Source organism: Neopsephotus bourkii, unplaced genomic scaffold, assembly GCF_033783945.1.
Source record: "Neopsephotus bourkii isolate Nb327-2 ecotype Australia unplaced genomic scaffold, CSIRO-AGI_Nbou_v1 NB_1792, whole genome shotgun sequence".
Lineage (NCBI taxonomy): Eukaryota > Metazoa > Chordata > Aves > Psittaciformes > Psittacidae > Neopsephotus > Neopsephotus bourkii.
The window spans coordinates 13,357,192-13,381,548 of record NW_026902266.1 but is presented as its reverse complement, the minus strand read 5'-3'; the positions used below and the strand labels follow the sequence as shown (position 1 = coordinate 13,381,548).

Here is a 24,357-nt window from a genome sequence, read left to right as displayed (position 1 = left end):
GACATTTGCAGTTTTAAACTGACATCTCAGTGAGAAGACACCAGATGAATGTGCTGGTTCAAAGTTACTGCCTCAGGCTCTCTACAAACACCAAATAGAGGCTGGTATGAGAAAAGCTGAGCAGTAAGCCGAGTTGTTTTGAAAGTAATAAAGGTGTGCGTGTTTTCAGCCAGCTTAGCTTTTCATCCTCAGTGTCTATAGCACACCGTTCCAAGAGTACTACTATGAACTCAACGGGATGAATTGTTTAGTAAGCAATACGACTAAGGGGTTTGGAAACTAAATATTCTAAATATTACAGGTTAAGCAAGCCTTGCAAAGCCTGGAAGAATTTTAGGGATGGAAAACCAAAAAGTGAGTCCATACCAATAAAATTGTGAAATTTTCCAACACGCTGTTCATCATGTATTTCTCTGGTAAATGCTTCAGCTTGTGTATAAAGTTGATCATGTATTCACACATTGGAGAGCGATTTATTCTGTACACGAATCGGCCATTCTCAAACCTTGCATATTCAGTCTAAAGAAAAAAATAGTGTTTAGACTATGATAATTCAAAAATAGCAAAAAAGTAAATGCTAAATGTGGGTTTTTTTCTTTCTTTGTCTAGACAGAGAAAATGAGGAAGTGGCTCTCAGACACACACGCACCTGCTTGCTAGCTCCCTCTAAAAAATCAAGGGCCCTTAATTATGTAAAGTTATAGTATCACTACTTGTTCTCTAACCTGTAAATTAAAAAACAGCTGAGGCTTACAGAGAGGTTAAGTCCAAGTCAAATAAAAATGAACTGGGCAGAAATCTTTGTGCTAAGATGATTTTATAGTAGTTTCAAGGCAACTGTCTCCAAAGGGAACAGCAAAAATAAATAAGCTTGTATGTTTATGCATAAATATACATGCATAGCTATATTATTCCATGATGCAATAGGTGATTTATGCATTACAGAAAGATGCAACACTACAGTTGGAAGAAAGCTGAGTCCCTGATTCAGATTGCAGGGACTCACAAGGGACTGAAGGAGGTGAAGGCTGTGGCTCTTGGACTCCTGCTGCCCAATTGCTCAGTGAGCTACTCTGTGGCTTGTGGGGATTTGGAGCTTTCTTTACTCTTGGAATAATGGAAATGGTGGAAAACATATGGTCACCATGCACAGAAAATATATTTAGTATAAGAAGGGCATAAACCACAACCAGGACATCTCCAAAGGCCTGACCTGCAGCTCTAGGCTAAAATTCCTGTGCAGAAACTGTTATTGGAGATAACAGATGGGGGTGTGAGGCTTAGTACACAGAAGGCAAGTTAGACAACTGCAGTACTGTTATACAGTAAGCCACCTAGCTACCTGACCATGCCATACAGTTCTGTACAGGTAACTGTAGTGTCATCATTCACACGGTGCTTAAAATGAACCCAAACGCTGCCTGGAAGGAAAATACTCTTTCAGGAAGGATTAGAGGAAGAAAATAAAACCCAGATAAGACCAAAATAAAGGCAAAGAGAGAGAAAAGCCTCAGTGGAATGAAATGGAAACAGAGAATCATCCCATGCATCACAACACCCACCTCTACTTTTTCTACTACTTGCTTTCCGAATGAGCAGACTTTGGTGGAACAGGTGATTGTCATGTTTTCTGAGCTCTCGTACTGACTAGTGACGCCGTAAAATGCTCCTGTATCATCTTGAATGTTGCAGTTTAAGTCAGCCTGTTGGGAAAGAATAATAGATTTTGAATAAGTTATTTTTCACTTGGCAGTGTCAGTAGCATAAGCTGTAACCAACCAGCTCACTGTTCAGAAATAAGGGGGGGGGGGGAAGTGTTACAGTGGCAACAATGACAGGGTAAAGAGTCTGTCAGGAAAGCGCCTGCCTAACTGTTGCAGCAGAAACCTAAGGGAAGTAACAATTTCATCAAATTTTAAACAACAAAAGACAACCCCATATTTCTCTGGGGTACAGGTGATGTTCTTGTCTGGCAGAGAGCTGATGAAGTCCCTGGAGCAAAGGGATGATCGCCCGCGAGGAGCTTGGCTCCAGAGCTAACTCTTCTGGAGGGAGCCTGCCCTGCAGGCTCAGCTGAACCAGCCATCCTGCTCCTGAGGGGACACAGCTCTCACTTTCTCCTTTGCCTTTCTTAAAGCAATGAAATCCTCACAGCAAAGGGAGGCAGCTGCACAACATGGGAATCGACCTCTGATAAGACTCCGTCAAATGATATGGCCCTGATTAAGCAAAATACTTGATTTCAGGGAGCTGTATGATGCAACTCAGGCTCCACAGGAGCTGTGTGCACAGTGAGCCGTGCCTCCACGCCAATAAAATATTACTGCAAGTATTTTATTTCTTTCAGTGTTTCTGTGCAGCCTGAACAGCTATCCAGCTGCCTCTGATATCTCGCAACAGAGACGGAGGCTTGCAGGATCAAGTGAGGAACAGTGCTACCTTTAATTATTTATATCCGAATCCAAGTCCTGTGCACAGCATGACTAATTTGGCTACAAAGCAGCAGCACAGGTCACATGCTGATCCCAGCCTCCTGGGCCTGCAGCAGCAGCACTGAAGCTGTTCTGCCACTGTGCTCTTTGTAATCATGAATCCATTTTCAAAAGCCCTCAACTTAAAAGAGCACTAATGTGGATACAGGGAGAGTCTAGGGAGATCCACAGCTGGATTTGTTGATTCAGGCATTAGCTCTGCTGACATCATTGGTGCCCAGGGAGAAAGTGGGCAGGGTTTTCGTTTTATGTGGAAATAGCTGATCAGCTACTGCAGCCTAACATCTAAGAAGTGCCTGAATTTTTATCTTACTCTGAGATGAGCATTTTAGCTGGGAAATGCTCTTTGGCAGCTGTTTCACTTGCAAGTCTAGCTCAGATTGGTTTTATTGCTACTGAAAAAATAACACAAAACATAAAGACTTCGACAGATACCTTCATGTCTACCTTGAGACTTTTTATAAACCCAATTTTATGTATGCCCCATCCCTGGCAGTGTTCAAGGCCAGGTTGGACAGGGCTTTGAGCAACCTGGTATAGTGGAAGGTATCCCTGCCTGTGGCAAGGGGTTGGAACTGGATGAGCTCTAAGGACCCTTCCAACCCAAACCATTTTGTGAGTCTATGACTTTTTGCTACTTAGTGTGGAACATTTATAATCCCGCCTTCACTATAGCTCAGGTCATTTGTAACTGCTATTTAATTTTTAACCAGGCAGCAACTCATTAATTCTACTTAGTGTCTACAGTCCTTATTTGCGGTACAATATTCTGAGGCAATATGCTGATAATAGCACAGACTGAGTTAGTTTGTGGTACACAGAAGACACAGGTCTAAGATTACTTCAGGCTGGCTTTGGTAAATTAATCAGTGGAGAAGTCTCCTGAGGTTTACACACAGTAACACAAACAAACAGCCCTATAGTCATGTATTTTGCATTACAGAAAGAAATCCTATCGCTATTACACCTTGTTTCTTGCACATGTTTTGCATGTGGTCAGCAGTTAATGTTTAATGTACATCTAAAGCAGTGTGTTCACAGGGAGCTGTAAGAAATTGTTCTGAGCTAATTGCAAATAAGCAATTTGCCAGCACAGCTGGTTTGCAATTGAAACATGACAAACATCTAAACATGACAAACTGTAGCAGCCATCAGCCATGCCGCAGTGGCTCCTCCGGAGTGTCTGAAAAATGGGCATTTCTTATAAAACAATTGCCCTGTTAATAACAGCAACTACAAAACCAACAACAATAAACAACAATAATAGCATCTTTACAAGTGGTTATTCCTGCTGCTCAAATAAATACAGTTTTACTAGCAACGCATTTTCTTCCTTTTTTCTTTTCCTTTCAGATAAAGGCAAAATATTTAAGAAACTGTAACTACAACACTCACAATTTCATGTTGCCAGAGACAGCCGCACACACCTTACATTTCAAGCTGCAATAACAACTCTGTATAGAGTTAAAAATAGGAATAACTTCTTCTCCGCTGCCTTCTGATTTTGAAACCCACTGAAAAAAACTAATCGTTGTATTTACATGCTGACATTTAACCTGGAAAGTAACACGTGTGGCCATCTGGCACCCTGTTGATCACTCCCACATCTTCCAACTCGTGCTGAAATCACCAGGAGTCCTGTGTACACAAAAAATACAGGCTGGGGCCCCGATGTATGAATGAGGAACAGTTGAAATTATAACACAAATGTCATGATTTACTCTTATGCAATCATGCATTGTTGCAAAAGTCCCATGATGAGAATCTAGATGTGAATTATTTTCACTTTGATTATTTTGAGTGTAGCACGTAACAAAGGTGTTTAAGAAGAAAACTCTGTCCTTCCTTGAAAACAACAGTAAAACAAATTACAGATTGCTGAGAGCTGAAGCTTTCAGACTCCTCCAAAAAGCATAACACCAACATAAAAATCCTAAGAGCTGGCAACATCAAATGCTCCTAAATGAAGGCTTCACCAAAGCCTCTTTCAATGCTGAAAAAAAAGTCTGTTCTCACATACTAAAACAAATCTTTCTCTTCAGTCTGGGTTCAAACTTCTTCACTGGAGGCCGAGTACAAGAACACTGGGGAGGAGTGCCTGTAGTTGCTAAAAGGGAGCATTCTGAACCAAGTGTTCAAAGCTTTGTTCCATGCTGAATTCCTTTAGAAAAGGAGGACAGACTTTCACTGCTGGTTAAAACACAAAACTTGGGTTAAAACACAGTGGTGTGGGACTTGCTAATTATATTGTCATGGCTTACACAGCAAGGGGGTTGTCTAAACACATACACCTGAAAGCAGAATTGCGTTCCTTGAACCGACCGAAGTGGGTCACAACTAAATTTCAGTTTCTTCCCTCCGCCCAAGGTTATGAGGCTAAAAAAGGCTGTGCTAAAAATGGGCCTCACTCTGGCTACAGGAGTTGTAGATGTAGCTTTGAGCAGGAATAAGGTGATGCGTTACCCCAGCATTCAGATTTAGCAGGCTTCTTACTACAGTATTGATTCCAGTTTTTGTGTCTACATTTTTGAAAGGATGTTGGAAAATTGGAAAGTGTTCAGAAAGGAGTTACAAGAATGAGTTCAGGTCTGGAAAATATCCTTTGTAGTGAATGACTAATGAAACTCCATCTACTTACTTTTTCCAAGGGAAGTTTTTCCACGACTTTGTCATAGCCTACAAGTTGCTACATGGGGAAGAGTCTTCTGATAGATTAAATCTTGCAGAAAAGGACATTAGAAGACAGAAAGTTAAAGCTGCACTAAAGCTAAATGAGAAACAAGGCAGAGGCAGGTAACCCTGATGGCAATGAAATAGTGGCAGAATTTTCAGATGTGGTGGAATCACCATTACTTGGGGTCTTTTTCTTAACCAAGCTAAATATGTAACTAACAGGCATGCACTAGTTCAAGTAGGCTTTTTGTCCAGAGAGCCACGTTACTTAGTGAGCTTCAGTGCCTATAATAATACAGAAGTAGCAAGACTAGATAAACATAATAATAGCAAAACTATAGTGATTTATCTTATTAACCTCAATTAACCCTTTCCTTACAATTTTCTTTTCCAGTGATCCCTGTGCAAAATGTGACAACAGTGAAGATTCTGCAGTGCTGTTGGCAGCCTCCCATGCTGCAACCACCTTTGTCTCATTATTTCCTCTGTACTTTGTTCTCTAGCAGTTCAGACTTGGATCTGAACAGGGTATCTTCCTGGGCTCTAAACCAGCTTTCCCTTCTGTACACCTTCACATGCAACTACCCTCTGACCCATGGCTCCAGGAATTAGGATGGGTGAGCACTGCTGTAGCACATACAGACAAATAACCTTGTGAATTCCAAATATATTTGCATGATTTCAAGTATTATGGCACTTCAAATATGGCATGATCACATGTGATGAACAGGAGTCCATTTACTCATTGAATTTTAAAATACAAGATCTACGTAATTTAGGGAAAGAACCCCAAGAACTTAAAACCACAATTGGAATTTATTTATTTTTTTATTCTTTCAAGAGTAAAACTCTAATTTTGGTTTCTTTCAAAGAGCTGAGATTTATATTAGCTGAATGCATGTGGAGGTGGGAGAAGCACTAAGCTTTCTGGCACCCTATCCACAGTGGCTGTGAAGGAGCATGATTAATTCATTAATAAAGCATAGCTTGTCAATGGATAGCACTGAAAATATCAAATATTAAGAGCACCCAGCGTTTGACATGCTGCTTTGAGAAGTCTCTGCCAGAGCAAGCACCAAAACAGAGCCAGCTGCAACCAAAATAGGGTAAAAATAAATAATTAAACCAAGATCTTCACATTCACTTTGGAAGAGCTCTCAGGCTCTGCGTTAAAGGGGGGGGCAGAGGGTAGAGCACTTGCGCAATAATAACAGCTTTGGCTAACAAAAAACCAACTCCAGCAAAAATTGCTGAGTCGAGTCTAAATCCTTCCTGCTGAGTAGAAGGGAAACAGCACCTACTGGAAACAGTGGGATCTGGGGAGGGCCCGAGCAATCTATGCTGGCATTCAGTAGTTAACATTAAGTACAGAAGGTCACTTATTAACAATACCTAGGCTTTAACAACTGCTGACTGCAGAGAGGTGTGTTACTCATATGACCACATCATGCCTCCCCTCCCCCTCCTCTCCAAAGAGCGATCAAAGAACAGAGATTCCAAATTGTGAAGCAAGTTTTTCCAACGGGAGCATCTGGGTCGCTGGCACGTTTCACCGTGCGTTACACTGCGGCTCAGGAATCGCGTCCAGGTCTGCCACATGGTTCTGCTTGTGATGGACAGGCCAAGCTGCTCCAGCTTCCCAGCTGCTTGGCCCTTCCACTCATTATCCAGCCTCTAGCGCTAATGCCCCTGCATCAATTTGTGAAGGGCTCCTCCACAGGCACCACGTGAGCTCCCTGCACCGAGAGGGTTGCGATGGGGAAAAGAAAATGGATGTCTGCTTTCTTTCATATCTAATTTGTTTTGCATACATTTGCATGCTGGCCGTAGAGCCGTTTGCATTACAGATCCCATTTGTGAGTTGCAGATCATTTGCCAGTCAAAGCTGGCGAGTGTGCATGTGTGTCTGTGTGTGCGGAGGGAAACCCAACATTCTAGATTATGCAATATAAATTACATGTAAAAATAGACAGAAATGAAAAAAGGCAGTAGCCACAATTGTGGCCGTAGCCATAAAGGGCACAAAGACTCTCCTCTGTACCCTTTAAGACGGCTGGAGGCACATGGGGATAAATTCAGGAGGGGGTGGGAGGAGGCCACAGGCACAAGCCATTTCTGAACACTGATTACATGGGTAAATTGTTTGTTCCAGTGTATCACAAAGAGAAAGAGCATTATTTTTCATGCCACAGCTGTTTTGAATAAGAATAGGAAAAAACTTAACTATCGTCCTCATGTTACTTACCACTAATTATGGCATATATTTACATCTATAAAACAGTGAAATTTTGGGGGACATAATTTAATGCCCCTTTATTGTGTAGATTCCTTTATTTCCATCCCACATTTGAATTTCAAAAAATGTTTAAGACTTCAAAGCATCTTTAAAAGCTTGCCCTAATTATAATATGCATTACTTTCTGGAACTCCTAGTTTGCATTGCAGATTCCTGCAAATAGAGGCATTCATTTTAAACATCAATTAATACCATCCGTGCATCTTCAGATGAGTTTGGGTCTTTATTTGAGAGTTGCGCTGAGCTCTGACTAAGCTTTCCTCAGTTTGAAACGTAGTTGCAGCTACTACGGACATTTAAAATTCAGCCAGTGGATCAGCTTTGTAGACAGCCCGACAGCCCAGTATTAATTTGTGTGAGCTGTTTTTTTCTCATGTCACTACTTACAAAATATCCCTCCTCCTTTTATCTGTTCCTGTAGCTGCAGAAGTCAGCATCCAGGTTGGCACAGAGTGTTTGGTAGTGTCAGAGACACAAAATTCATGGGCCACATTATTGCAAGGTGGGCTTACACTAAGAATCCCAATGGAAGAACAGACCCACTACTCAATACTGTGAGTTACACTGAAATTTCATGCAAAAAGAGAATCCCTGCCTCGGAAATTGCAATTGGGGATTGAGGCAAAACATGAGAGAGAAATAACCAGCTAACTCAGAATAATTTGCAGTGGGCAGATACACACTGCTGATCTGATGTTAAAGGTGCAGGTGCTCCTAATAGTGAAAAGTGTTTGCTGGATGACCTAGAGCTAAACAAGGGCAAGTTCCAGAGCTGGCAAAGCTAGCAGGGACCAAAGGTAGAGAGTCATGCCTTCCTAGGGCAATTACCTTGCTGGAGTCAATGGAGATGTATGTGATCATACCAGCAGGGTCAAAATAAAGCTCTTGTTGGGGATGTGGGTAAGAAATACTGGATTCAAAAGGGAGGTGGTGTGAGTGGGACAGATGTGCCATAAACCTCCTGCAAGAAAAAGCAGAGAGCCAGGAAAGGCAGAGTGCTGGGCAGTCAGCACTGTGATTCCAAAAGGCAAGGCCAGCAATATTGTTTAAGAGGTAAAGCTGGAGGTGGAATCTATCATTTAGTTTGAAGTCTTTCAGGAGGCCTAAGTGTATTATTTAGTAATAGAAAATTTAAGACTAGTAGTGAGCAATCAGTGGAGATTGCATTGGATATCGATACGGGTAGAACTTGAACCAATACAAGAAACCAACAGAGGCAACATGTGCTGCTTTAGCTTTTAGATAGGCTAATCAGAACTTTGAGGACCAGAAAACTTTAGGACATTTCTGAAGTCACAAAACCAGTTTAAAGTACAAACTAACCAACAGGCATGTTGACTTTACTAAGATTAAGATTAGATGGCAATGTTTTACACAGTTTGCATTTATTTTGGTAGCTACAAGGGTAACAGGAGCAGAATTGTGCACTCAGCCTGTGCCCAGGGAAAGGCTTCATCTGCAGATACTCTGCAGCCTTGTCTGAGTTCCATGTCAGTCCTAGGAAATACCTTTTGCATTCATTTAAGAACATTTTCTGTTTTCATTTTATACCCCTGTAATCTCTGGTTTCATATCACTGTCACACAAATTTCCTGTGCCATATCATTAGTATGTTGTTCCTTCACTGTACTGAGTGCACAACATACCAAGTAAAGCTCCTTCTGTCTATTACAGTGAAAGCCTGTCTCTGGGGTGACTTCCTCGAACTCTCTGGTTCCCAGTGTCAACGCAGGATAAGCAGAAGAGTCACTGCATTCAAGGTGCACGACAAGGACCAGAAAATTGCTTTGCAGGGCTGTGGGGTTGGTTGGGTGAGGTGCTGTAAAAGGAGAATTCTCTTCTTTTATAACTCCTGCCCTGTTATGTAGGAAGAGGCCCAAAATTGTGACGTCCAGGTGTGTCACCAGGACTGAGGCCAGAAGCTCACCCATTCATAGTACCAGGCTGTGTTTCACAAGAGATACAATCTGTCTGAAACAATAAACCTCTCCAAACCAAAGCAATGCTTTGCTTTGTACTCCATACCTGTGATGCTTTGCAAAGTCAACTCCACAACTGCCAAATGTTTTATTGCAAGATCTGAGACCTTTCCCTCTTACTTTTTTTTGTAATCAAACCTTATTACCTTCATCACAGGAAAAAGCATGCTGCTGAGAAGCCTCAAGCAGAGCTAAAGGGGAAAGAACAAGAGGACTACTCTCCAGCTACCACAGCTAAGCCACTTTCTGCCTTAGTTAACTCAATGCAAGTGCTTGTCTCTGGTCTTATTGTATCCCATCTTTCCTTTCCACACTAGACTTAATGTCTAAACAAAAAAAACCCTTCATGCTGCCTCCAGCAACATTCTGACTTCTCTTATATCCATTTACAGCCTTACAGCCCTGCTGGCACCAAATCCTCACCTTTGCTTTCAAACGTACGCATGCTGCAACACCTGCCTTCTTTCCTTCTCTGGTTTCCCTTGACTTCTTTCACTCATAGTCCCTGGTTTTCTTTTGTAAATTCTCTTTACAGTGATTGCTCACCTGTACTTAATTTATGTGACACAAATTCATGTTCTTCTTTTACTCCTGTTACAATCAAATTCCACCAAAATGGAGGCTGTCACTGGACTCTGATGCTGGGATGCACTAGCTTACAGCACTGAGCAAACTATAGAAGGTTAAATGATAATGAAGGGAGAAAACAACAGAAAGGATGGGAAAGGGGAAATGGTAAAATAAAGGGTGAGAGAGGGTATTGTGAGTAAGCAATAACCACACCACATGAACAGAACCTGGGAAAAATTGAACTTTCAGAGTAGGAGGAGGTAGCGGATGATAAGGAGAGATGGATGCTGACTCAGAAGTAGACACTTAATTCAAAAGGACAAGAATACAAAAAATATCTATTTCCATATTAATAAACTTGATGTTGCTGATAGGGTCAACACCATTGTCAGCAACCTTTGTCAGCTTTACACTGGAAATAGGTGGCTGTTTAGAACAGTTTCTCAACATTCCCCATAAAAATGGGAACAACACCCTTTTTCTAAAAAAAAAAAAAAAAAAAGCTCTACTGGGGTAAAAGAAATGAAGGACAGGGAGCTGACAGCTTAGGATCTCATTATCATGACTCATTACACAACTTTCTTCTGGTTTTCCTATATGTATTTCTAGATGGGGAGCACTGGTGTGAAGTTTATTCCTAAGAGGGCATTCATCGTGACACCCAAACACTGCTCCTGTCACCTTCCCTCTGCTCACTTAATGAGAGAGAAAATCCACTGGCCTATTTTAAGGTCGTATCTGAGGAAGACATTCTCACCACATTTTTAATGTGTAACTCAGAAGGATGTTAGCACTGTATGGATTTTAGTCTCTAAGTTAATAAAACACAGAATTAAAAACCATTACATTGGAAGGCACTGTGAGGTTAGGAAATGTTGAGGTTGCCTGCCAACCTGACTGCTGAACTGCATCATGATACAGTTTTCAGCTACACAACTGCACACTCACCCTCTGAGCATCTATAAAATATTTATTATGCAGTGTGGCCCAGTCCCTGTTCCCTGCATGCTACTCAAAACCTGTGCTGAACACAGAATTAGTAATTTTATAAAGGTTTTCTTCATGGCATTACCTTGATTTTTATAAACAGCTGTGTGTTTGTCAGTGATCCCCTCAGCTGAAGGGATGGTATCACCCCCATATTACAGAGGTGGAACTGAGGCAAGAGTGTTAAAGGTGCACACTGTTTATAGGAGGTCAAGCAGAGAAGGCTGTGCATGAATTTTCAAAGTCATGAGTACAACACAGACCTTAATGATCCAAAGAAGATCTCTGCTGTCTTTAGATACATCTCTGAGCATTCAGCATGCCTGAAAATTGGTTTCCACATTGAGAAAAAGCAGACAACACAACATCAGTACACATCTGTACCACAGATCTCTGCTGCTTCCATGTCTAATATAAAGTCTGAGGCTTATCAGTCTGTGGGAACTGAGAACAGACAAGTGACACTCATTTTTGCCCATGGGTTTCACAAGCATTTATTAAACAACGAGGATTGGTGAGATGATGGTCCTCAGTTCAAGCCCAAGTTTTGCAAGGAAATGTATTTAGTCCTCCAAAGTCTATTCCTCTGTAGACAGGTTTCTTCTGCCCTCACGCTTGCCCTGTTCCCACCTCTCATACCTGTTTCTGCTGCATGCTTCTACCCCTATGTATCCCTGCAGACTTCTCATCCCAAATGCTCCATCTTCCTCCTCCTTTCTGACTCTACACACTCACCTGCTTTTACCACGCTCCTGGTACCTGCTATATTTCAGCTTCAGTTTTGTGCTACCTTCTGTTCCTGCCCCCCTTCCTCAGCCAGCCCTCAAATGCTTGGTCTACAGCCCCTATGCCCAGTTTTAAGCCCCATGAGTTTCTCAGAGGATTTCTTCTGCAGTTCAGCACAGCTCCTTCTACACCCATATTTGGGAAAACAGAGCCCTCCTCATTCCCAGTTTCCAGTTCCAAAAAATCTGGTGCCACAGAAACTCTTGGCAAATATGAAGTCTGGGCTACGTACAAGGTGGAGAGTATTTCAGGTCACAGAGAAACGTTAACTGAAAGCAACAAGCACAAACAAATCTGACCATAAACAGTGACTCCAGACCTATCTTTCCTGGTTTCAGCCTCGACCTGTCCACCCTGTAATTAAACCTGAATATGCCCAGGTTTTCAAAGACAAATTTAAAATACTTAGATGATAACTGTTGCTATGAAAAGGAGCATACCACCAAAAATGCCTCAACCAGAAAAAGCTTTAACATAAGTATAAGGTCCAGTCTGGAGATGCGATGAACCTTTTGGATGAACCTTTAGCATCACTAACATGAGATTTTGTACATATAGTAAGAAGAATCTGATGTGTCAATGAAATTTATCATGACTGGATCAATATACATCTCAGCCTTCCATTCAATTTCTTTTTTCACTCAAACTCACAACTGATATGAACAGATACGTTTGAAGCAGAGTCCCAGGGCTGACTAACAGAAAGGCAAGGGTAAAGCAGATGTGCTCTGGCAACCAAAAACTGTTTAAGAAATACCCTGGAACCCTTGCAGGCTCACAGTTGTCCTGGTGCTCACTCAGATCAAATCCTGCTTCGTCTTATCTCCATAAGCATGGACTGATTGCAGGACTGATGCTTGTATTATCTGCATTTGGCAAAGGTTTAACATCCGATTCACCAAAAAGCAGTCTCAATTCCTGCAGCTTTCCCATTTTCCGTGGACCACTAGATGGCAGTTCCCCATTTCCAACCCAGGGCTCTCAGTACCTGTTTGCTCCTGCCCAAGCAGCTGCGTTAATCACAGCTGGGGCACACATCTGCCTTTGCATGTTGTCTGCAACACAGACTTCTTGTGGAGCTGTCAACAAGAGCGGCTCTGGGCCAGTGTTCTACCTGAACAATATACAGCTTTGTGCTTTTAAATGACAACTGAAGAAATTTCCACAGGCACCCTGAAGGTTGTTAACATAGGCCTTATCAATGAGACAGATTCTCCATGTCATGTGTTACTCACCCAGAATTTTACGAGGAAGAAAGCATTTTGGGGCCCCTTCCCAAACAGTTCCTTCAGACCGCCCTTCTTCTCAGGGAATTTGTCATAAATCTGACGAATGTCCACCGACTCAAGCAACGGGTCGCTGTAAGAATGGTTAGCGTGTCCGATGTGTACAAAGAGGTGTTTATTGTACTGCAAGAAAGAAACAGGAAAATCAGTGCTGTACAAAAAGAACAGAGGTTTATTTCGGCATAGGTCTGTGTGTGCTCCTGTGGAGGGTAGTGTGCTTTGATGGGTTAAATGACTCAGACATTATTCCTGGGACTATGATTTTCTGCAGTATGATTTCCATGAGCAGCTTTAGTGACTGTGTCCTAGCCCCTTGTGAACAAGAATCAGCACCAAAAACCTTTGTCTCCACTGCAAACCAGAAAACATGGTCATGTTCAAGAGACCAGCACACGCTGAAAGACCCAGTGGCAGCACGGTGATAAAGAGCCCTTTGCAAAGCATAAGAAGATGAATATGCTCACCAGAAAAGCCTCTTTCTCCTTCTTTAAACCATGCCTTTTAATGTCCCATCTCCTCAGAGCCTGAATTTCTGCTAGTGCCACAGAGCCCACGCATATACACCTCCTGTTTGTCTATTAAAAAAGCCCAGCCTCAAACTATAGCATAGGCTAATGCCACTTAACTAATAGAAATGGAAGGGATTTTCCTTTAACTCCAGAATGACAATAACAAGAATGTCAGCTACTCTATGTTGCCATTAATATAGAAGTGGTCCTCATTATATGTTCTCCACTATTTTGACCTATGTAATATTAAAGAGCCAAACTTCTACCACTTCCCTCGGGAGCTAGCAGCATGGATGACCATCTCTGCCAAAACACATTCAGCTTCAATTTCCTATTTCCTAACTTCATCCCATCACACCTCATTATAATCACAGCAATCACCTCAGCAACCCCTTCCCTGCCTGGGGGAAATCCGTGGCCTGGTGCAGTCCACAGCAGCCCCCTGCTGAGTCCAACATGCACTTTTAGGGGCTGCCATTTCTCCAAGAGGAGAGCACCTCTCAGCACCTGAAACGGAAGCAGAAGGACGAACCCCAAAGACCCTCTGGCAGTCAGTCAGCAGCTCACAGTGTCAGGTGAGCAGAGTGAAGGAGCTCAAGAGTGGCAGGATTGAACACTGGTGTTTTTAACCATGCAGATCACAAAACATTTTGCTAACTCAATTAAAGGAAAGCTGATACATAGTCACTGAACACTAGAAAACCCTGTCATATTGAACAGATGCTGTATATAAGGGGCAATTCCCAACAGCTAAGCACAGATAAAATATTTAAAAGCCCCAAGCAGACCTCATTTAAGCTGTTCTGTTTACAATATACCTGCCGAATGAACAAATTGAAATGACAAATCTAAATTAATTGGGCAACCACTCAAAGCCTTCTTTTGGTGTAAGCAGAGTCTTCCCCAGCAGATGTCCAAAACTCTGGGGAAAAGGAAATGGACTGGCTAGATTTCTGCACTTAGGAAATTCAAACTGAAATCTATTTAAAAATCATCTAGTACAGGAAAATCAGAATTTAGAATCAGAGATTGCTCATCTATGTATGGGCCAAAAATGAGATACAGTATGTGCCTTTTTACAGGGCTGTATTTCTGTTTTAGTTCTGTGGAAGGAAAAAGGGAAGTGTAACACTTTACTAAGGTGTTTGCACAAGCCAGTCCAAGTCTGAGAGCACCAGTTCCACAGATTTTCCTTCTAGCCCTCTTTAACAAGAATGCCAGCCAAGCTGCTTCTGTGCAGAAGTGGAAAACTTGCCCAGCCTTTAGTTAGTGCAGGTAGAGCCCAAAAGGGGCAGAACTGATCCAAAGAAGCTGTTTCTGCCTTGAAGAGGAAAACGGGCATGGCAGAGAAATAAACGGGCAGTGGCAAGCTGAATACATGCATACAGGAGTGTGCCCATGACTGTGTGCCAGCTAGCCCTCACCCAGCACTGCTTTAGCTTGCAGCACACTGATCACTTAACACGCCATCAGGAAATCGTACTGGTTGCAACCATGAGTTCCTACCATAACAGTGTCCGTGGTCAGATTTAACATGTTACTTTAGCCAGTAGCAGCAAAAGTGTTATGAGGACGCACCACAGCTCCAACTTTAGGTTCTGGACCCTGTTGTCACATATTCAGCTGGCAGTACTATGAGTAAAGAACTAGAAGTCATGCTAAACATTTCTTATGTCTCTTATTGACAACTGAAAAACTTAGTAAAATATATCAGGGTCCCCTATAGCTGGGAACTGCCAGAAACACAAGAAAGGGAGTTCAGAAACCTGCTCCTGTCACACTTCTAAACTACCAGGGGCGAACTGCAGGAGGACAGGGCACAGACTGGGTCACTGAACTTGGCTATGGACAGAAGCCTATCTGCAAGCAGGCAAACACCTCCATTTTTCAAGGAGAATGATGAGAATTCCCCAGTAGACATAAGCACTTCAGTCTCCTCTGAAAAATTACCCCCCCCCCCCCCTCCCCGCACCTCCCTAACCTGCCTAGGAGTGCCTCTCCCCGGGCATGTAAGATGCCCCAAAGCTTTTCTCTGCTCTCCTTCATTCAGAGTAAGGGCTTGAAAAACCATTCCAACCATTAGTGACTAGGTTATTATTTAATTTGGGATTGTTTCCTCTCAGTCTTCTCTGCTGGAGTTGTTCCAGGTTGTAAAAATAGCCACATTTCTATAGGAACAGAACTGAGGGCTCATGTTCTCTGGCACCCTGGGAAGTATCCTCCCCGGAAGGGTGCCTCTCTCCCACTCCCAAAGGTGGCTGTGGAGTGAAGGAGAAAGGGAGAGCTCTATCTGGCCACTGCAAATTCCCAAGACAATTCATGAACCTTTTCTGCAAACCAGGAAAACACACAAATTACTCAGTATCCCAAACTTTGGTAAAAGCAAACACATTTGTAGGAACATGAAGCATGAAGTCTTAATGCTGTTTAAATGTAAAAGCAAAGTTAAAGGCAGCTGTAAAGCTACCACAGTTGTCTGTGGAGCTCGCCAAAGCACCAGATGCTGCTGCAGCAATATTTCCGAGCGGGTACAGCAGGACAGATGGTATGACATCACCTGACAACATTCTTAGGACAGAAATGTTTATTTTGATATTGCAGTGTGTGATTATTTTCTCCTTATGTTGCTGCAATTCCTATGCTAAATACAATCATTACTAACCTAATTAGATATGGCATATTTCTATGAACTAACAAATGATAATCTAATATTCAGAGCAGGGTAAATCGATACAGAAATGATCCCTACTGGGTTTACACAAACATATTCCATGACAGGGATTAACGCACAGATAAAAGCAAAGAAGCTAAGTTTTATGCTCATATTTTTGAGCTGATTAGTGCCTGAAAGCTTAAAAACATCCTCATTATATTGTGAATTCACTGTTATTTTAGACTGAGTATTCCAGAGCCACTGAAGTACATTAGGTGCTGAGGAATTTACTCACACGACAGCATTTAAAGGATTTGCATCTGGCATTGGGGTATTAATGTGCTTTAGGTGCTGCAAACCATCACAGGTCAAATCCTGTATTTCTTGAGGATAAAAACTGCAGGAAAATACAAAGAATATTTTCAGCTGCCTTCAGCATCTGCATTACACGGCATGCCCTGGAGATGGCCACCTCTTACTGAGCTCCTTTCCTTAAAAAAATTCTAACTATGCAAAGAATGCAGTAAAGCCATGAAATATGACTGTTGTCAAATAATACCACAAGAAAAATTATAATCCATTTAGGAATTTAAAAGAACCAAGACAAATTGCCAATGGCAGGGGATGCAAGCGTTCAAACTGGTGCAGAACAAAGACAAACCACCTACATTTGTTTTATCAGCCAGCATATGTATTTGTAACAGTTCCTCATCAATTTTGCACTTACATTCTAAGGCAACAGCCTTTCCAGTGCATGAAATGCAGGTCTGTGAATTGCTACAGCTCCCTTTGACACATCCCTGTGCTTCCCCACACCTGTGGAGCTAACACCAAGCCTTGACAAGCCTGTATAGGACCAAGTCCTTTGTTAAACAGAGGTGGCTAAGGTGCAGATGTGAAGCCAACCCTTTCACACTACTCAAGTGCCTGGCACTAGGCAGTGATTCCATCTGTACCTCCACAGAGCAGTCCAACCCATCTTTTAAGTATGTACTGCTGCCTGTGCAGCAACTGCACTTTTGGAGGGAAACAGGAGCCAGGTGGGGTGGGCTGATTGCAAACAATCACTGGTGTATCAGCAGCCTGTGTGTAGCTCTGACCTGCACCCAGCCTCAGCTCTGCTGTCTCGCTCTATCTGGTAAATCTGGTGGTCTTTGATTTCCTGCTGATGTAAGAAAATCACTTCGTCTGACAACAATTTCTCCCATTTCTACCACAACACTGTAACTGAATATTCCATTCTTGTTGCTGTCATTGCCACTAAACCAGATTGGAAGTTATACTTGTAACATTTCAAAGCTATAACTGGAGCCTGTAGCAACTCCTGCCAGTGAGATTTTTAACGTTTTCATGTGAAATGTTAATTGAACTTTCTGTGCTCGTATGCTAAGATACAACTGCAAGGTCAACCCAGTCTTCTGAGGACCTCCATCCATTCAGACTCCTGCCTGGCTCTGCTCAGGAATTGAATCAGGAATGTGAAGTGAAAGATCTTTGGCTATGTTATGGTTGCAGAAACAGGGAGGTAGGTGATGAATGAGGGCAGTTCTCAGCCCTGATAAATTAATGTTCCCAACACTTCCCAGCTAATGCTACAGGAGTCCCAGTGTGAAGCTGGGACTTGCTGGTTGAGCAAGGTGCTCGCACAACATTTTCATCAGCTTTCCTGCAACAGTGAAGAGGAATCCTCCAGTTCTGGCCTGTCTGATTTGAGACCCTGCAGTCCCAATTCCAGCACTGCTGAGTGCTCAGATGGGAAAATTATGCCTGAATATAGGAAGTCCTCAATAATGCTAAGTATTCTGCAAAATCAGGCTCATGGCAAATCAAAGGGGACCCTCAAAATCAGTGTCCCATTCATTCTTTTGCACCTGAACTTCTTGGTTTGTCAAATGTGAGTAATAATGCTCCTTCATCTAAAAAATGACTGCACTAATACATCTGTGAAATGCAAATGGGGGAATTACGAATTCCGTTTGGAGGAGAGGTTAGAGTGCAGAGTGAGCAGGGCACAGGGCCATGCATTTCAACAACAGAAGAAAACAAACTACTGAATGGTTGCTTATCAAAGAAGGGCCATCTACACTGAATGAAGCAGGAACAAATAAATGGGAGCATGTAATTAGCTGCTGCATTGTAGAGGACAGCTCCCAACTTTGGAGAGCTTGACTTTGCAGCCCAGATGAACAGTTCTAGGGTGGGTGCAGCGGGGAAGCTGCAATGGAACAAGATGGACAATGTGGGGCAGTGGCACTGCCAGGTGTAAAGTCATTGGGGTGAACACAAGGGTACAGCACACAGGCAGGGCAGGGGAGATGAACAGTCATAGCATGCCACTCATCCAATGCCAGCCCAACCCACACATCTCCCAGCTCCTCCTCCCTACAGGCACAGTGCAAGGCTGTGGGAGGTAGCAGGCCCCCCACTGTGGAGACCCCCTGCTTTTACCTCTCTCCTGGGCTCACTGCACCCAGGCTGTGTGCCAGCAACCCCACAGCCTCACGCTTGCTCCTTCCCCTTGTTTTCACATCTCCCTGGTCAGGAACCTGCCCCTACCCTGGCTGTTTCCAGTGCTTGGGCTGTGTGAGCGCACAAGCTAGGACATGGGTAGGGCTGCGGTACCTGTCTCATTGCCGCTGGCACCAGCGCTCCCCTTCAGTTATGTAAAATCAGCACTTTCAATTTTGCTGAAAGGCTTCAAGCAGCAACGGTGGGGTTTGAAGAAAGGGAGAGACTGTGAAGGCAGCAGCGAGAGCAGTGAGACCCAGAAGTCTTTCCACACAGCATCAGCACTCAACATGGGCCGACTTCAAGGAATCTCTGCCCATATTTTCACCCCAGGACCTAAGCTCTGGACCCCACAACTGGGCTGGGGCCTCCTGCCACATCTCCGTGGGGGTCCCCAGGAACATGGCTGGTCAGGAGCTCTGCTGCGATTCCAAGATTGGAGCCTGTGTCAATACTGGACCCCCTTGAAGTCATTTCTTGGCACCTGTAACTACAGACACCTGAGTATGACCACTTTACAGAGGAGGACATTAGCTTCCCAGGGCCGGTCGCTCTCCAGCACTGCAAAATAAATGACCCTTGCATTCAGACGGTCTGCCACTCCAAGATGTTCATCCTAATGTGGGTTTGCTTCCTTGTCCTTTCACATTACAAAGATGCTAAACTGAAGGCTTCCTTACGACCAAAATGCTGAACTGCTTTTCATACTGTTAACAGGGAATACAGAAAGGATAAAAGATGTTTGTAACAATGGATACTGTTCAAAGACGGAAGGCTTCTTTTGAAAGGATATAATCTATTTTTCATCACTTAGGTGGTTTGATTAACTTTGGTGAATTTTACTGCATTTGGCTAATGACAGCAGGCTGGTTTTATGGCCCTTGAGCAATTGCTTTCACTTTCTGGTTCTCAGGCACAATTCTCCCTGGGCTCGCAAAGCCCTTTTACAACAACAATAAAACCTGAATTAAAACATAAAGAATATTTTATTTCTTCACCACTTTCTAAAATACATTTTGAAATTTGGACCTAACACAATCGGATGCTTTAGATAGGTGGATTAATACTGAAGATGCCCATCAGACATGGTCTTTGTAGCCCTATATAGATATTTTAGGTGTAAAGCTGTCTGAAGTGCTTGCACTTAAAATGGATGTGGCAGCAAGAGTGAGAAACCTCGAAGAGGAAGAGAAGAAATGACTGTTTTTGTTGGGTGGTGACAGGGTTTTTCCCTTATTGAAAAGGCATCTTGAACATCCATACAATAAGACAATTGGAATTATCATCATTTCAGAGTTAGAGTCTTCGCATTTTATAGCTACTTGTGTAACAGTCAATTGCCTAGATCCCTTCTCATCTGCTTGCATACTCAGTTTATATTTGTTAGGGAACATGGGATTACTTGGTTTAAGCATTTGTCCTGAGCTTTCACAGAACCACTGCAGTAAAGATGGAAAGCCTCCATTAAGGAAAACCTGTCTTGAAAGCAGCAATATAGGCATATAGGGTAAGCAAAAAGGTAACTGAAATGCTGGTGCTTGCACCTACGTGGACAGCTTCTCTGCACCATTTAGGAATTGTACTTGACCACAAAATGCCACAAAAGGAAAATGCAGCTTGACATTTGAAAACTGAATTGATTTTCATGTAAAAGGAGAAGCAATTTTATCCATCCTGGATGGCAGAGTCAGGATTCCAAGGTTTTGCAACTGTGCCATCTTGTCTCCCAGTCTATCTCCTGCCATGCAGAGTTACAGTACAGGCTGCTTATTGTTTCCTTGCTATAATCTTTTCTTTTGTAAAGACAACAAGTTTGTGGTTAGACGGGAAAGAAGTCAATAGCCCTCCACAAGTGGCAGGGCTCTAAGGAGCACATTTCCGACTCACTAGAATGCCCACTCTGAATTAACATAACTGCCTGACACGGAGGGGCTTTTGTACTTTTACAAACCAATTGCCATTGGAAGAACCCCAGAAATGTTTAACAGTGAATAATTCCCTGTGGGTTCACCTCTGTGCCCGTGCACAGCCCCATTGAAGGTGCTGTGAGTTACCATGGGCAGACAGACCTGAATTTCTAATTGCTTCAAGACTTCAAGCGGCCTCCCACGATCATCAGATCCTGGCCTCAGGTACCATGTCAAAGAAGCCTTTCTCAGCAAACCTCCAGGTTGCATTTTAAGGTGGTATTGGTCTATTTGCCCCACTACTATGAGGCTTTCTGGCCTGGTTTGGGGCTGGGGGAGAGAGGGAGGAAGGGTCACCTTTCTTTAAATAAAATGTTGGAAACACCCTTGATCAAAATAATACTTTATGTCATTTTATGTAAAAAGTCAGAGGTGTCATGAACCTGTAACTCTCTCTTTTCAGAAGATACGTAAGAACTCTTACATGGCTCTCGCATAGCAGCACATACCTATATTGGCATACAGGAGATGCTGCAGTCACATCACAGGCCTACATAACTTCATGTGCACATTGTGCAAAACATGTTATCTTGCCTGGCTTGCTGATTTTGTTATTTAAAAAGTAGTAGAACTCTATCTTTTCTACACTGCACAAGCCGTATCTGCAACAAAGACATTGCAGCAACACAAAGGTGTACAAAACTATGGGCAGAATTCACATTTTCAACAGCACTAAATGAGGCTGGGGATTGGCCCTCGCCAAGGAGGACTTTTCGTACTGTTCTACACCCTTGCTTTAAGATCCAAATCATCAAATTTACTTACTTAGATCTAAGCAATGCTTCCCCTTCTCCTGCCTCCCCGTTCCTGGGCAGTGGTGGTGATATGCTGCCCATGGGGGCTCATCCCTCAGCTCCCCACAGCACCTGCCTGCTGCGTCCAGGCTGTCTCCTCACAGCCCTCGCACACCCCTGCCCCATGGCATTTGCAGCATGGGTGTAAAGAGCAATCTAATTTGGGATAAACGCATGACTGGGAACTGACTTTCCTTTGTGTCTCATTTTTGCAATGTTACAGTGCATGAGCAACTTGTTCTAAAAAACAAGTCTGGGTAGTTTGATGCTCTTGCTTCTCTAGTAAACCTCCTGCATAAGTGCTCTGCATCTAAAAGGCTGGTTTCTCAGCAGTACGCTTGCAAGCTGGGACAAGCTCTGGTGGGCCTCACTGCACCCTCAGGAATTCCAAATAATATTAGTTTGCTCTAAAAGAGTCCTGACAGTATTTATGGGGCAGCCCTGAGTAGCTGTGTTTCTGTTCAGGCCTCCACTCTTCCTCTGCAAGTGGATGCGTTGCATTCCCCAGAGCCTGCACCTGCCTGAAAAACGAGAGCCCCAACACGTCCTCAGGCTGCGAGCCCACACGCCGTGTGTGAGCACAACCTGCTCCAAGCCCTGCCACCACGGCAGAGCGGGACCCGCAGCTCTGGATCCTGCCAAAGCTGCATCTCCTCAGTTTTGTTCTGTCAGTCACATTGCAAATGTATTCACATCACTCATCTGGTTTCATGTCAGGCACCCGCAGTGTGACCGGCAACCACATGTTGTCTGTTACCAGCGTTCTTGAGAGACTTAGAGGAAAAGGCATAGAAGTTACTTAGTTGCTGAACTCATTCACTCTCTTTTATGTAAAGCCATGCAGTTACACAAAGGCTCTGCACCATATAAGCCCATGGGTTTTGCAAATAGTTTTGTGTTATAAAATCCTATTGAACAAGGATAATTAGGTGGCATACTAACAAAACAGAAAATCAAAATACACTCACATGCCATATCATTCATAAAGCAACACAGTAAAGCTGAGCTTTACATGGCCACATCCTGTTTTCCCGGTAACCTCAAGGCACACACATAACATCCTGGTGTGCAGCAATCTGGATATGGCAGAGCCCATAAATCAGCAGGACACATTACACTGGATCAGCAAGCCAAGGACTCCAAAAGTTGTGTATGGATGCAGCTGCCCGGTGAGAAACCCTGGATGTTGTGTTTCTGTGTTGGAAATACAAACCACTGTCTGGATGAACTCAGGGCTGGGGCTGGAGAAGGCATTCCAGCTGTGGATTAGTGTAGAGGACACTTAAGATGAAGCTTTAGCCCACTAGAGCCAGGACTGCTGGAGAGCCTGGGAATCAGGGTTAGAGGAAAGCAAAGGGATTCCAGGGAAACCATGCAGAATCTAATAGCCAGGTTAGTGCTCAGTTAACTGTACCTGCTGCCAAACATTTCCTCCCTCAAAGTTAATTCAACCTGGCAAAACGTGACATTTAGCAAACCAACACACTGCCACATACTTAGTATATGAATAGCTGAGATAGGGTATGTTTTCACTGGGATGTTTCCCTGCCAGGAGCATTCCTCTGTTGTAAGGTTTCTGGGCTATGTCTCCAACCTCCATTACACAGAGTAAACACTCCCTGGATAACACCCCTGGCCAGAGCCCATAAATGCTATGGTTTCCAGTGCTGAATTATAAAGAACAAGTGATAGCTGCTCTCTGCTCCAAGCTACTTCATTTTACCAGGAATCTGAACAAGAATGGCTCATTGATATCTCCATTCATGACAGTATTTGCTTTTCAGAAATTATCTCAGTAAAAAATTCTCAGCTTTGAGCCAAAAGAAGCTCTTCTGGTTTATTTGTAATGAAGTAAAAACAGTGCTAGGCTACTAACAAATGTTCTGGGCAAATATATAATGATTAATATATGAAGGTTCAAAGCTCACTGGAGTAAATGAAACATTACAACCAACTTCATAAACTATCCTTGAAGGTACAGTGTGCAGACTGAAAATAGAAACAAAGCAAAAAACTTCCTAAAAATAAAAAAATAATAAAATCCTAACCTTGGAGTGGACACTAAGACACAATGAAAAATGAAGGGAGACTGAATGATTGAACATTTAGATAGGTAACCTCAACTAAAAAATGTTGATAGAGTATACCATCTGGCTTAACCCTGGAAAGCATCCTCAGAGGGTGGGGAGCAGTAGAGAAAAGCTGAAGGTCAGCAGACACACGGACACCACTTACTGATTCAGGGTCCCTCTGCTGTTCAAGGAAAGCCGAAAACTCCACCAGCCTGAGCTTGGTCGTACCAATTGATCGGCCCTGCCATGCAGGGACTGAGGGAGCTGGAGCTGATGTAGGCTCAAATCCTAAAATAGAGGAACATTTTCATGAAGAAGTTGACAATCCTCAGTTTATTTTTTCTGAATTAAATATAATCAGGAATTCTGCATGTTTATATTTATGGATGTTTATATTAATTTTAGCAAGTAATGAATTCAGAACAAGTTAAAATTGGAAAAACACAGAACAGTATGTGGAAAAAGAGGTCTCACCCCAGCAAACTAATAATGGTGCAAGTAAAAGATCTGTTTCTTTGTTTTCTTGTAACCTACTGCGAAATTTTTGTTTGAATTATATAGTAGATTATAGAGATTTATATAGACTTCATGTAGACTTACAGCTGACCCTTCCTTGGAAACTGGCAGCAAGACTCACAGGAGATGTTGCTGCCTTGGGAGTAAAGAGAAGTGGCCTCCATCTCTGGCTCTTAATGTGCCACATGTTACAAGTAAATCACCTCTCTTTTTGCTTATTTCTTCTGTCACTCTCAATTCCCTTCTATTTAGAGTATAAGGCTTCCAAG

The 24,357-nt window shown here is 42.9% G+C and overlaps 1 protein-coding gene across 10 annotated transcripts in view; it reads right to left on the bottom strand.

Moving 5' to 3' along the window:
* Positions 1-24,357, bottom strand: part of TEAD1 (TEA domain transcription factor 1) — a 162,687-nt gene that overhangs the window by 6,482 nt on the left and 131,848 nt on the right. For all 10 annotated transcript variants that reach the window (XM_061380368.1, XM_061380376.1, XM_061380371.1 and 7 more), the window contains 4 exons: positions 23,736-23,860; positions 13,019-13,192; positions 1,563-1,703; positions 367-519 (listed from right to left, as the gene is read on the bottom strand). In XM_061380368.1, the coding sequence (XP_061236352.1) occupies positions 367-519; positions 1,563-1,703; positions 13,019-13,192; positions 23,736-23,860 (593 nt within the window). The remainder of the gene's footprint in view (positions 1-366; positions 520-1,562; positions 1,704-13,018; positions 13,193-23,735; positions 23,861-24,357) is intronic.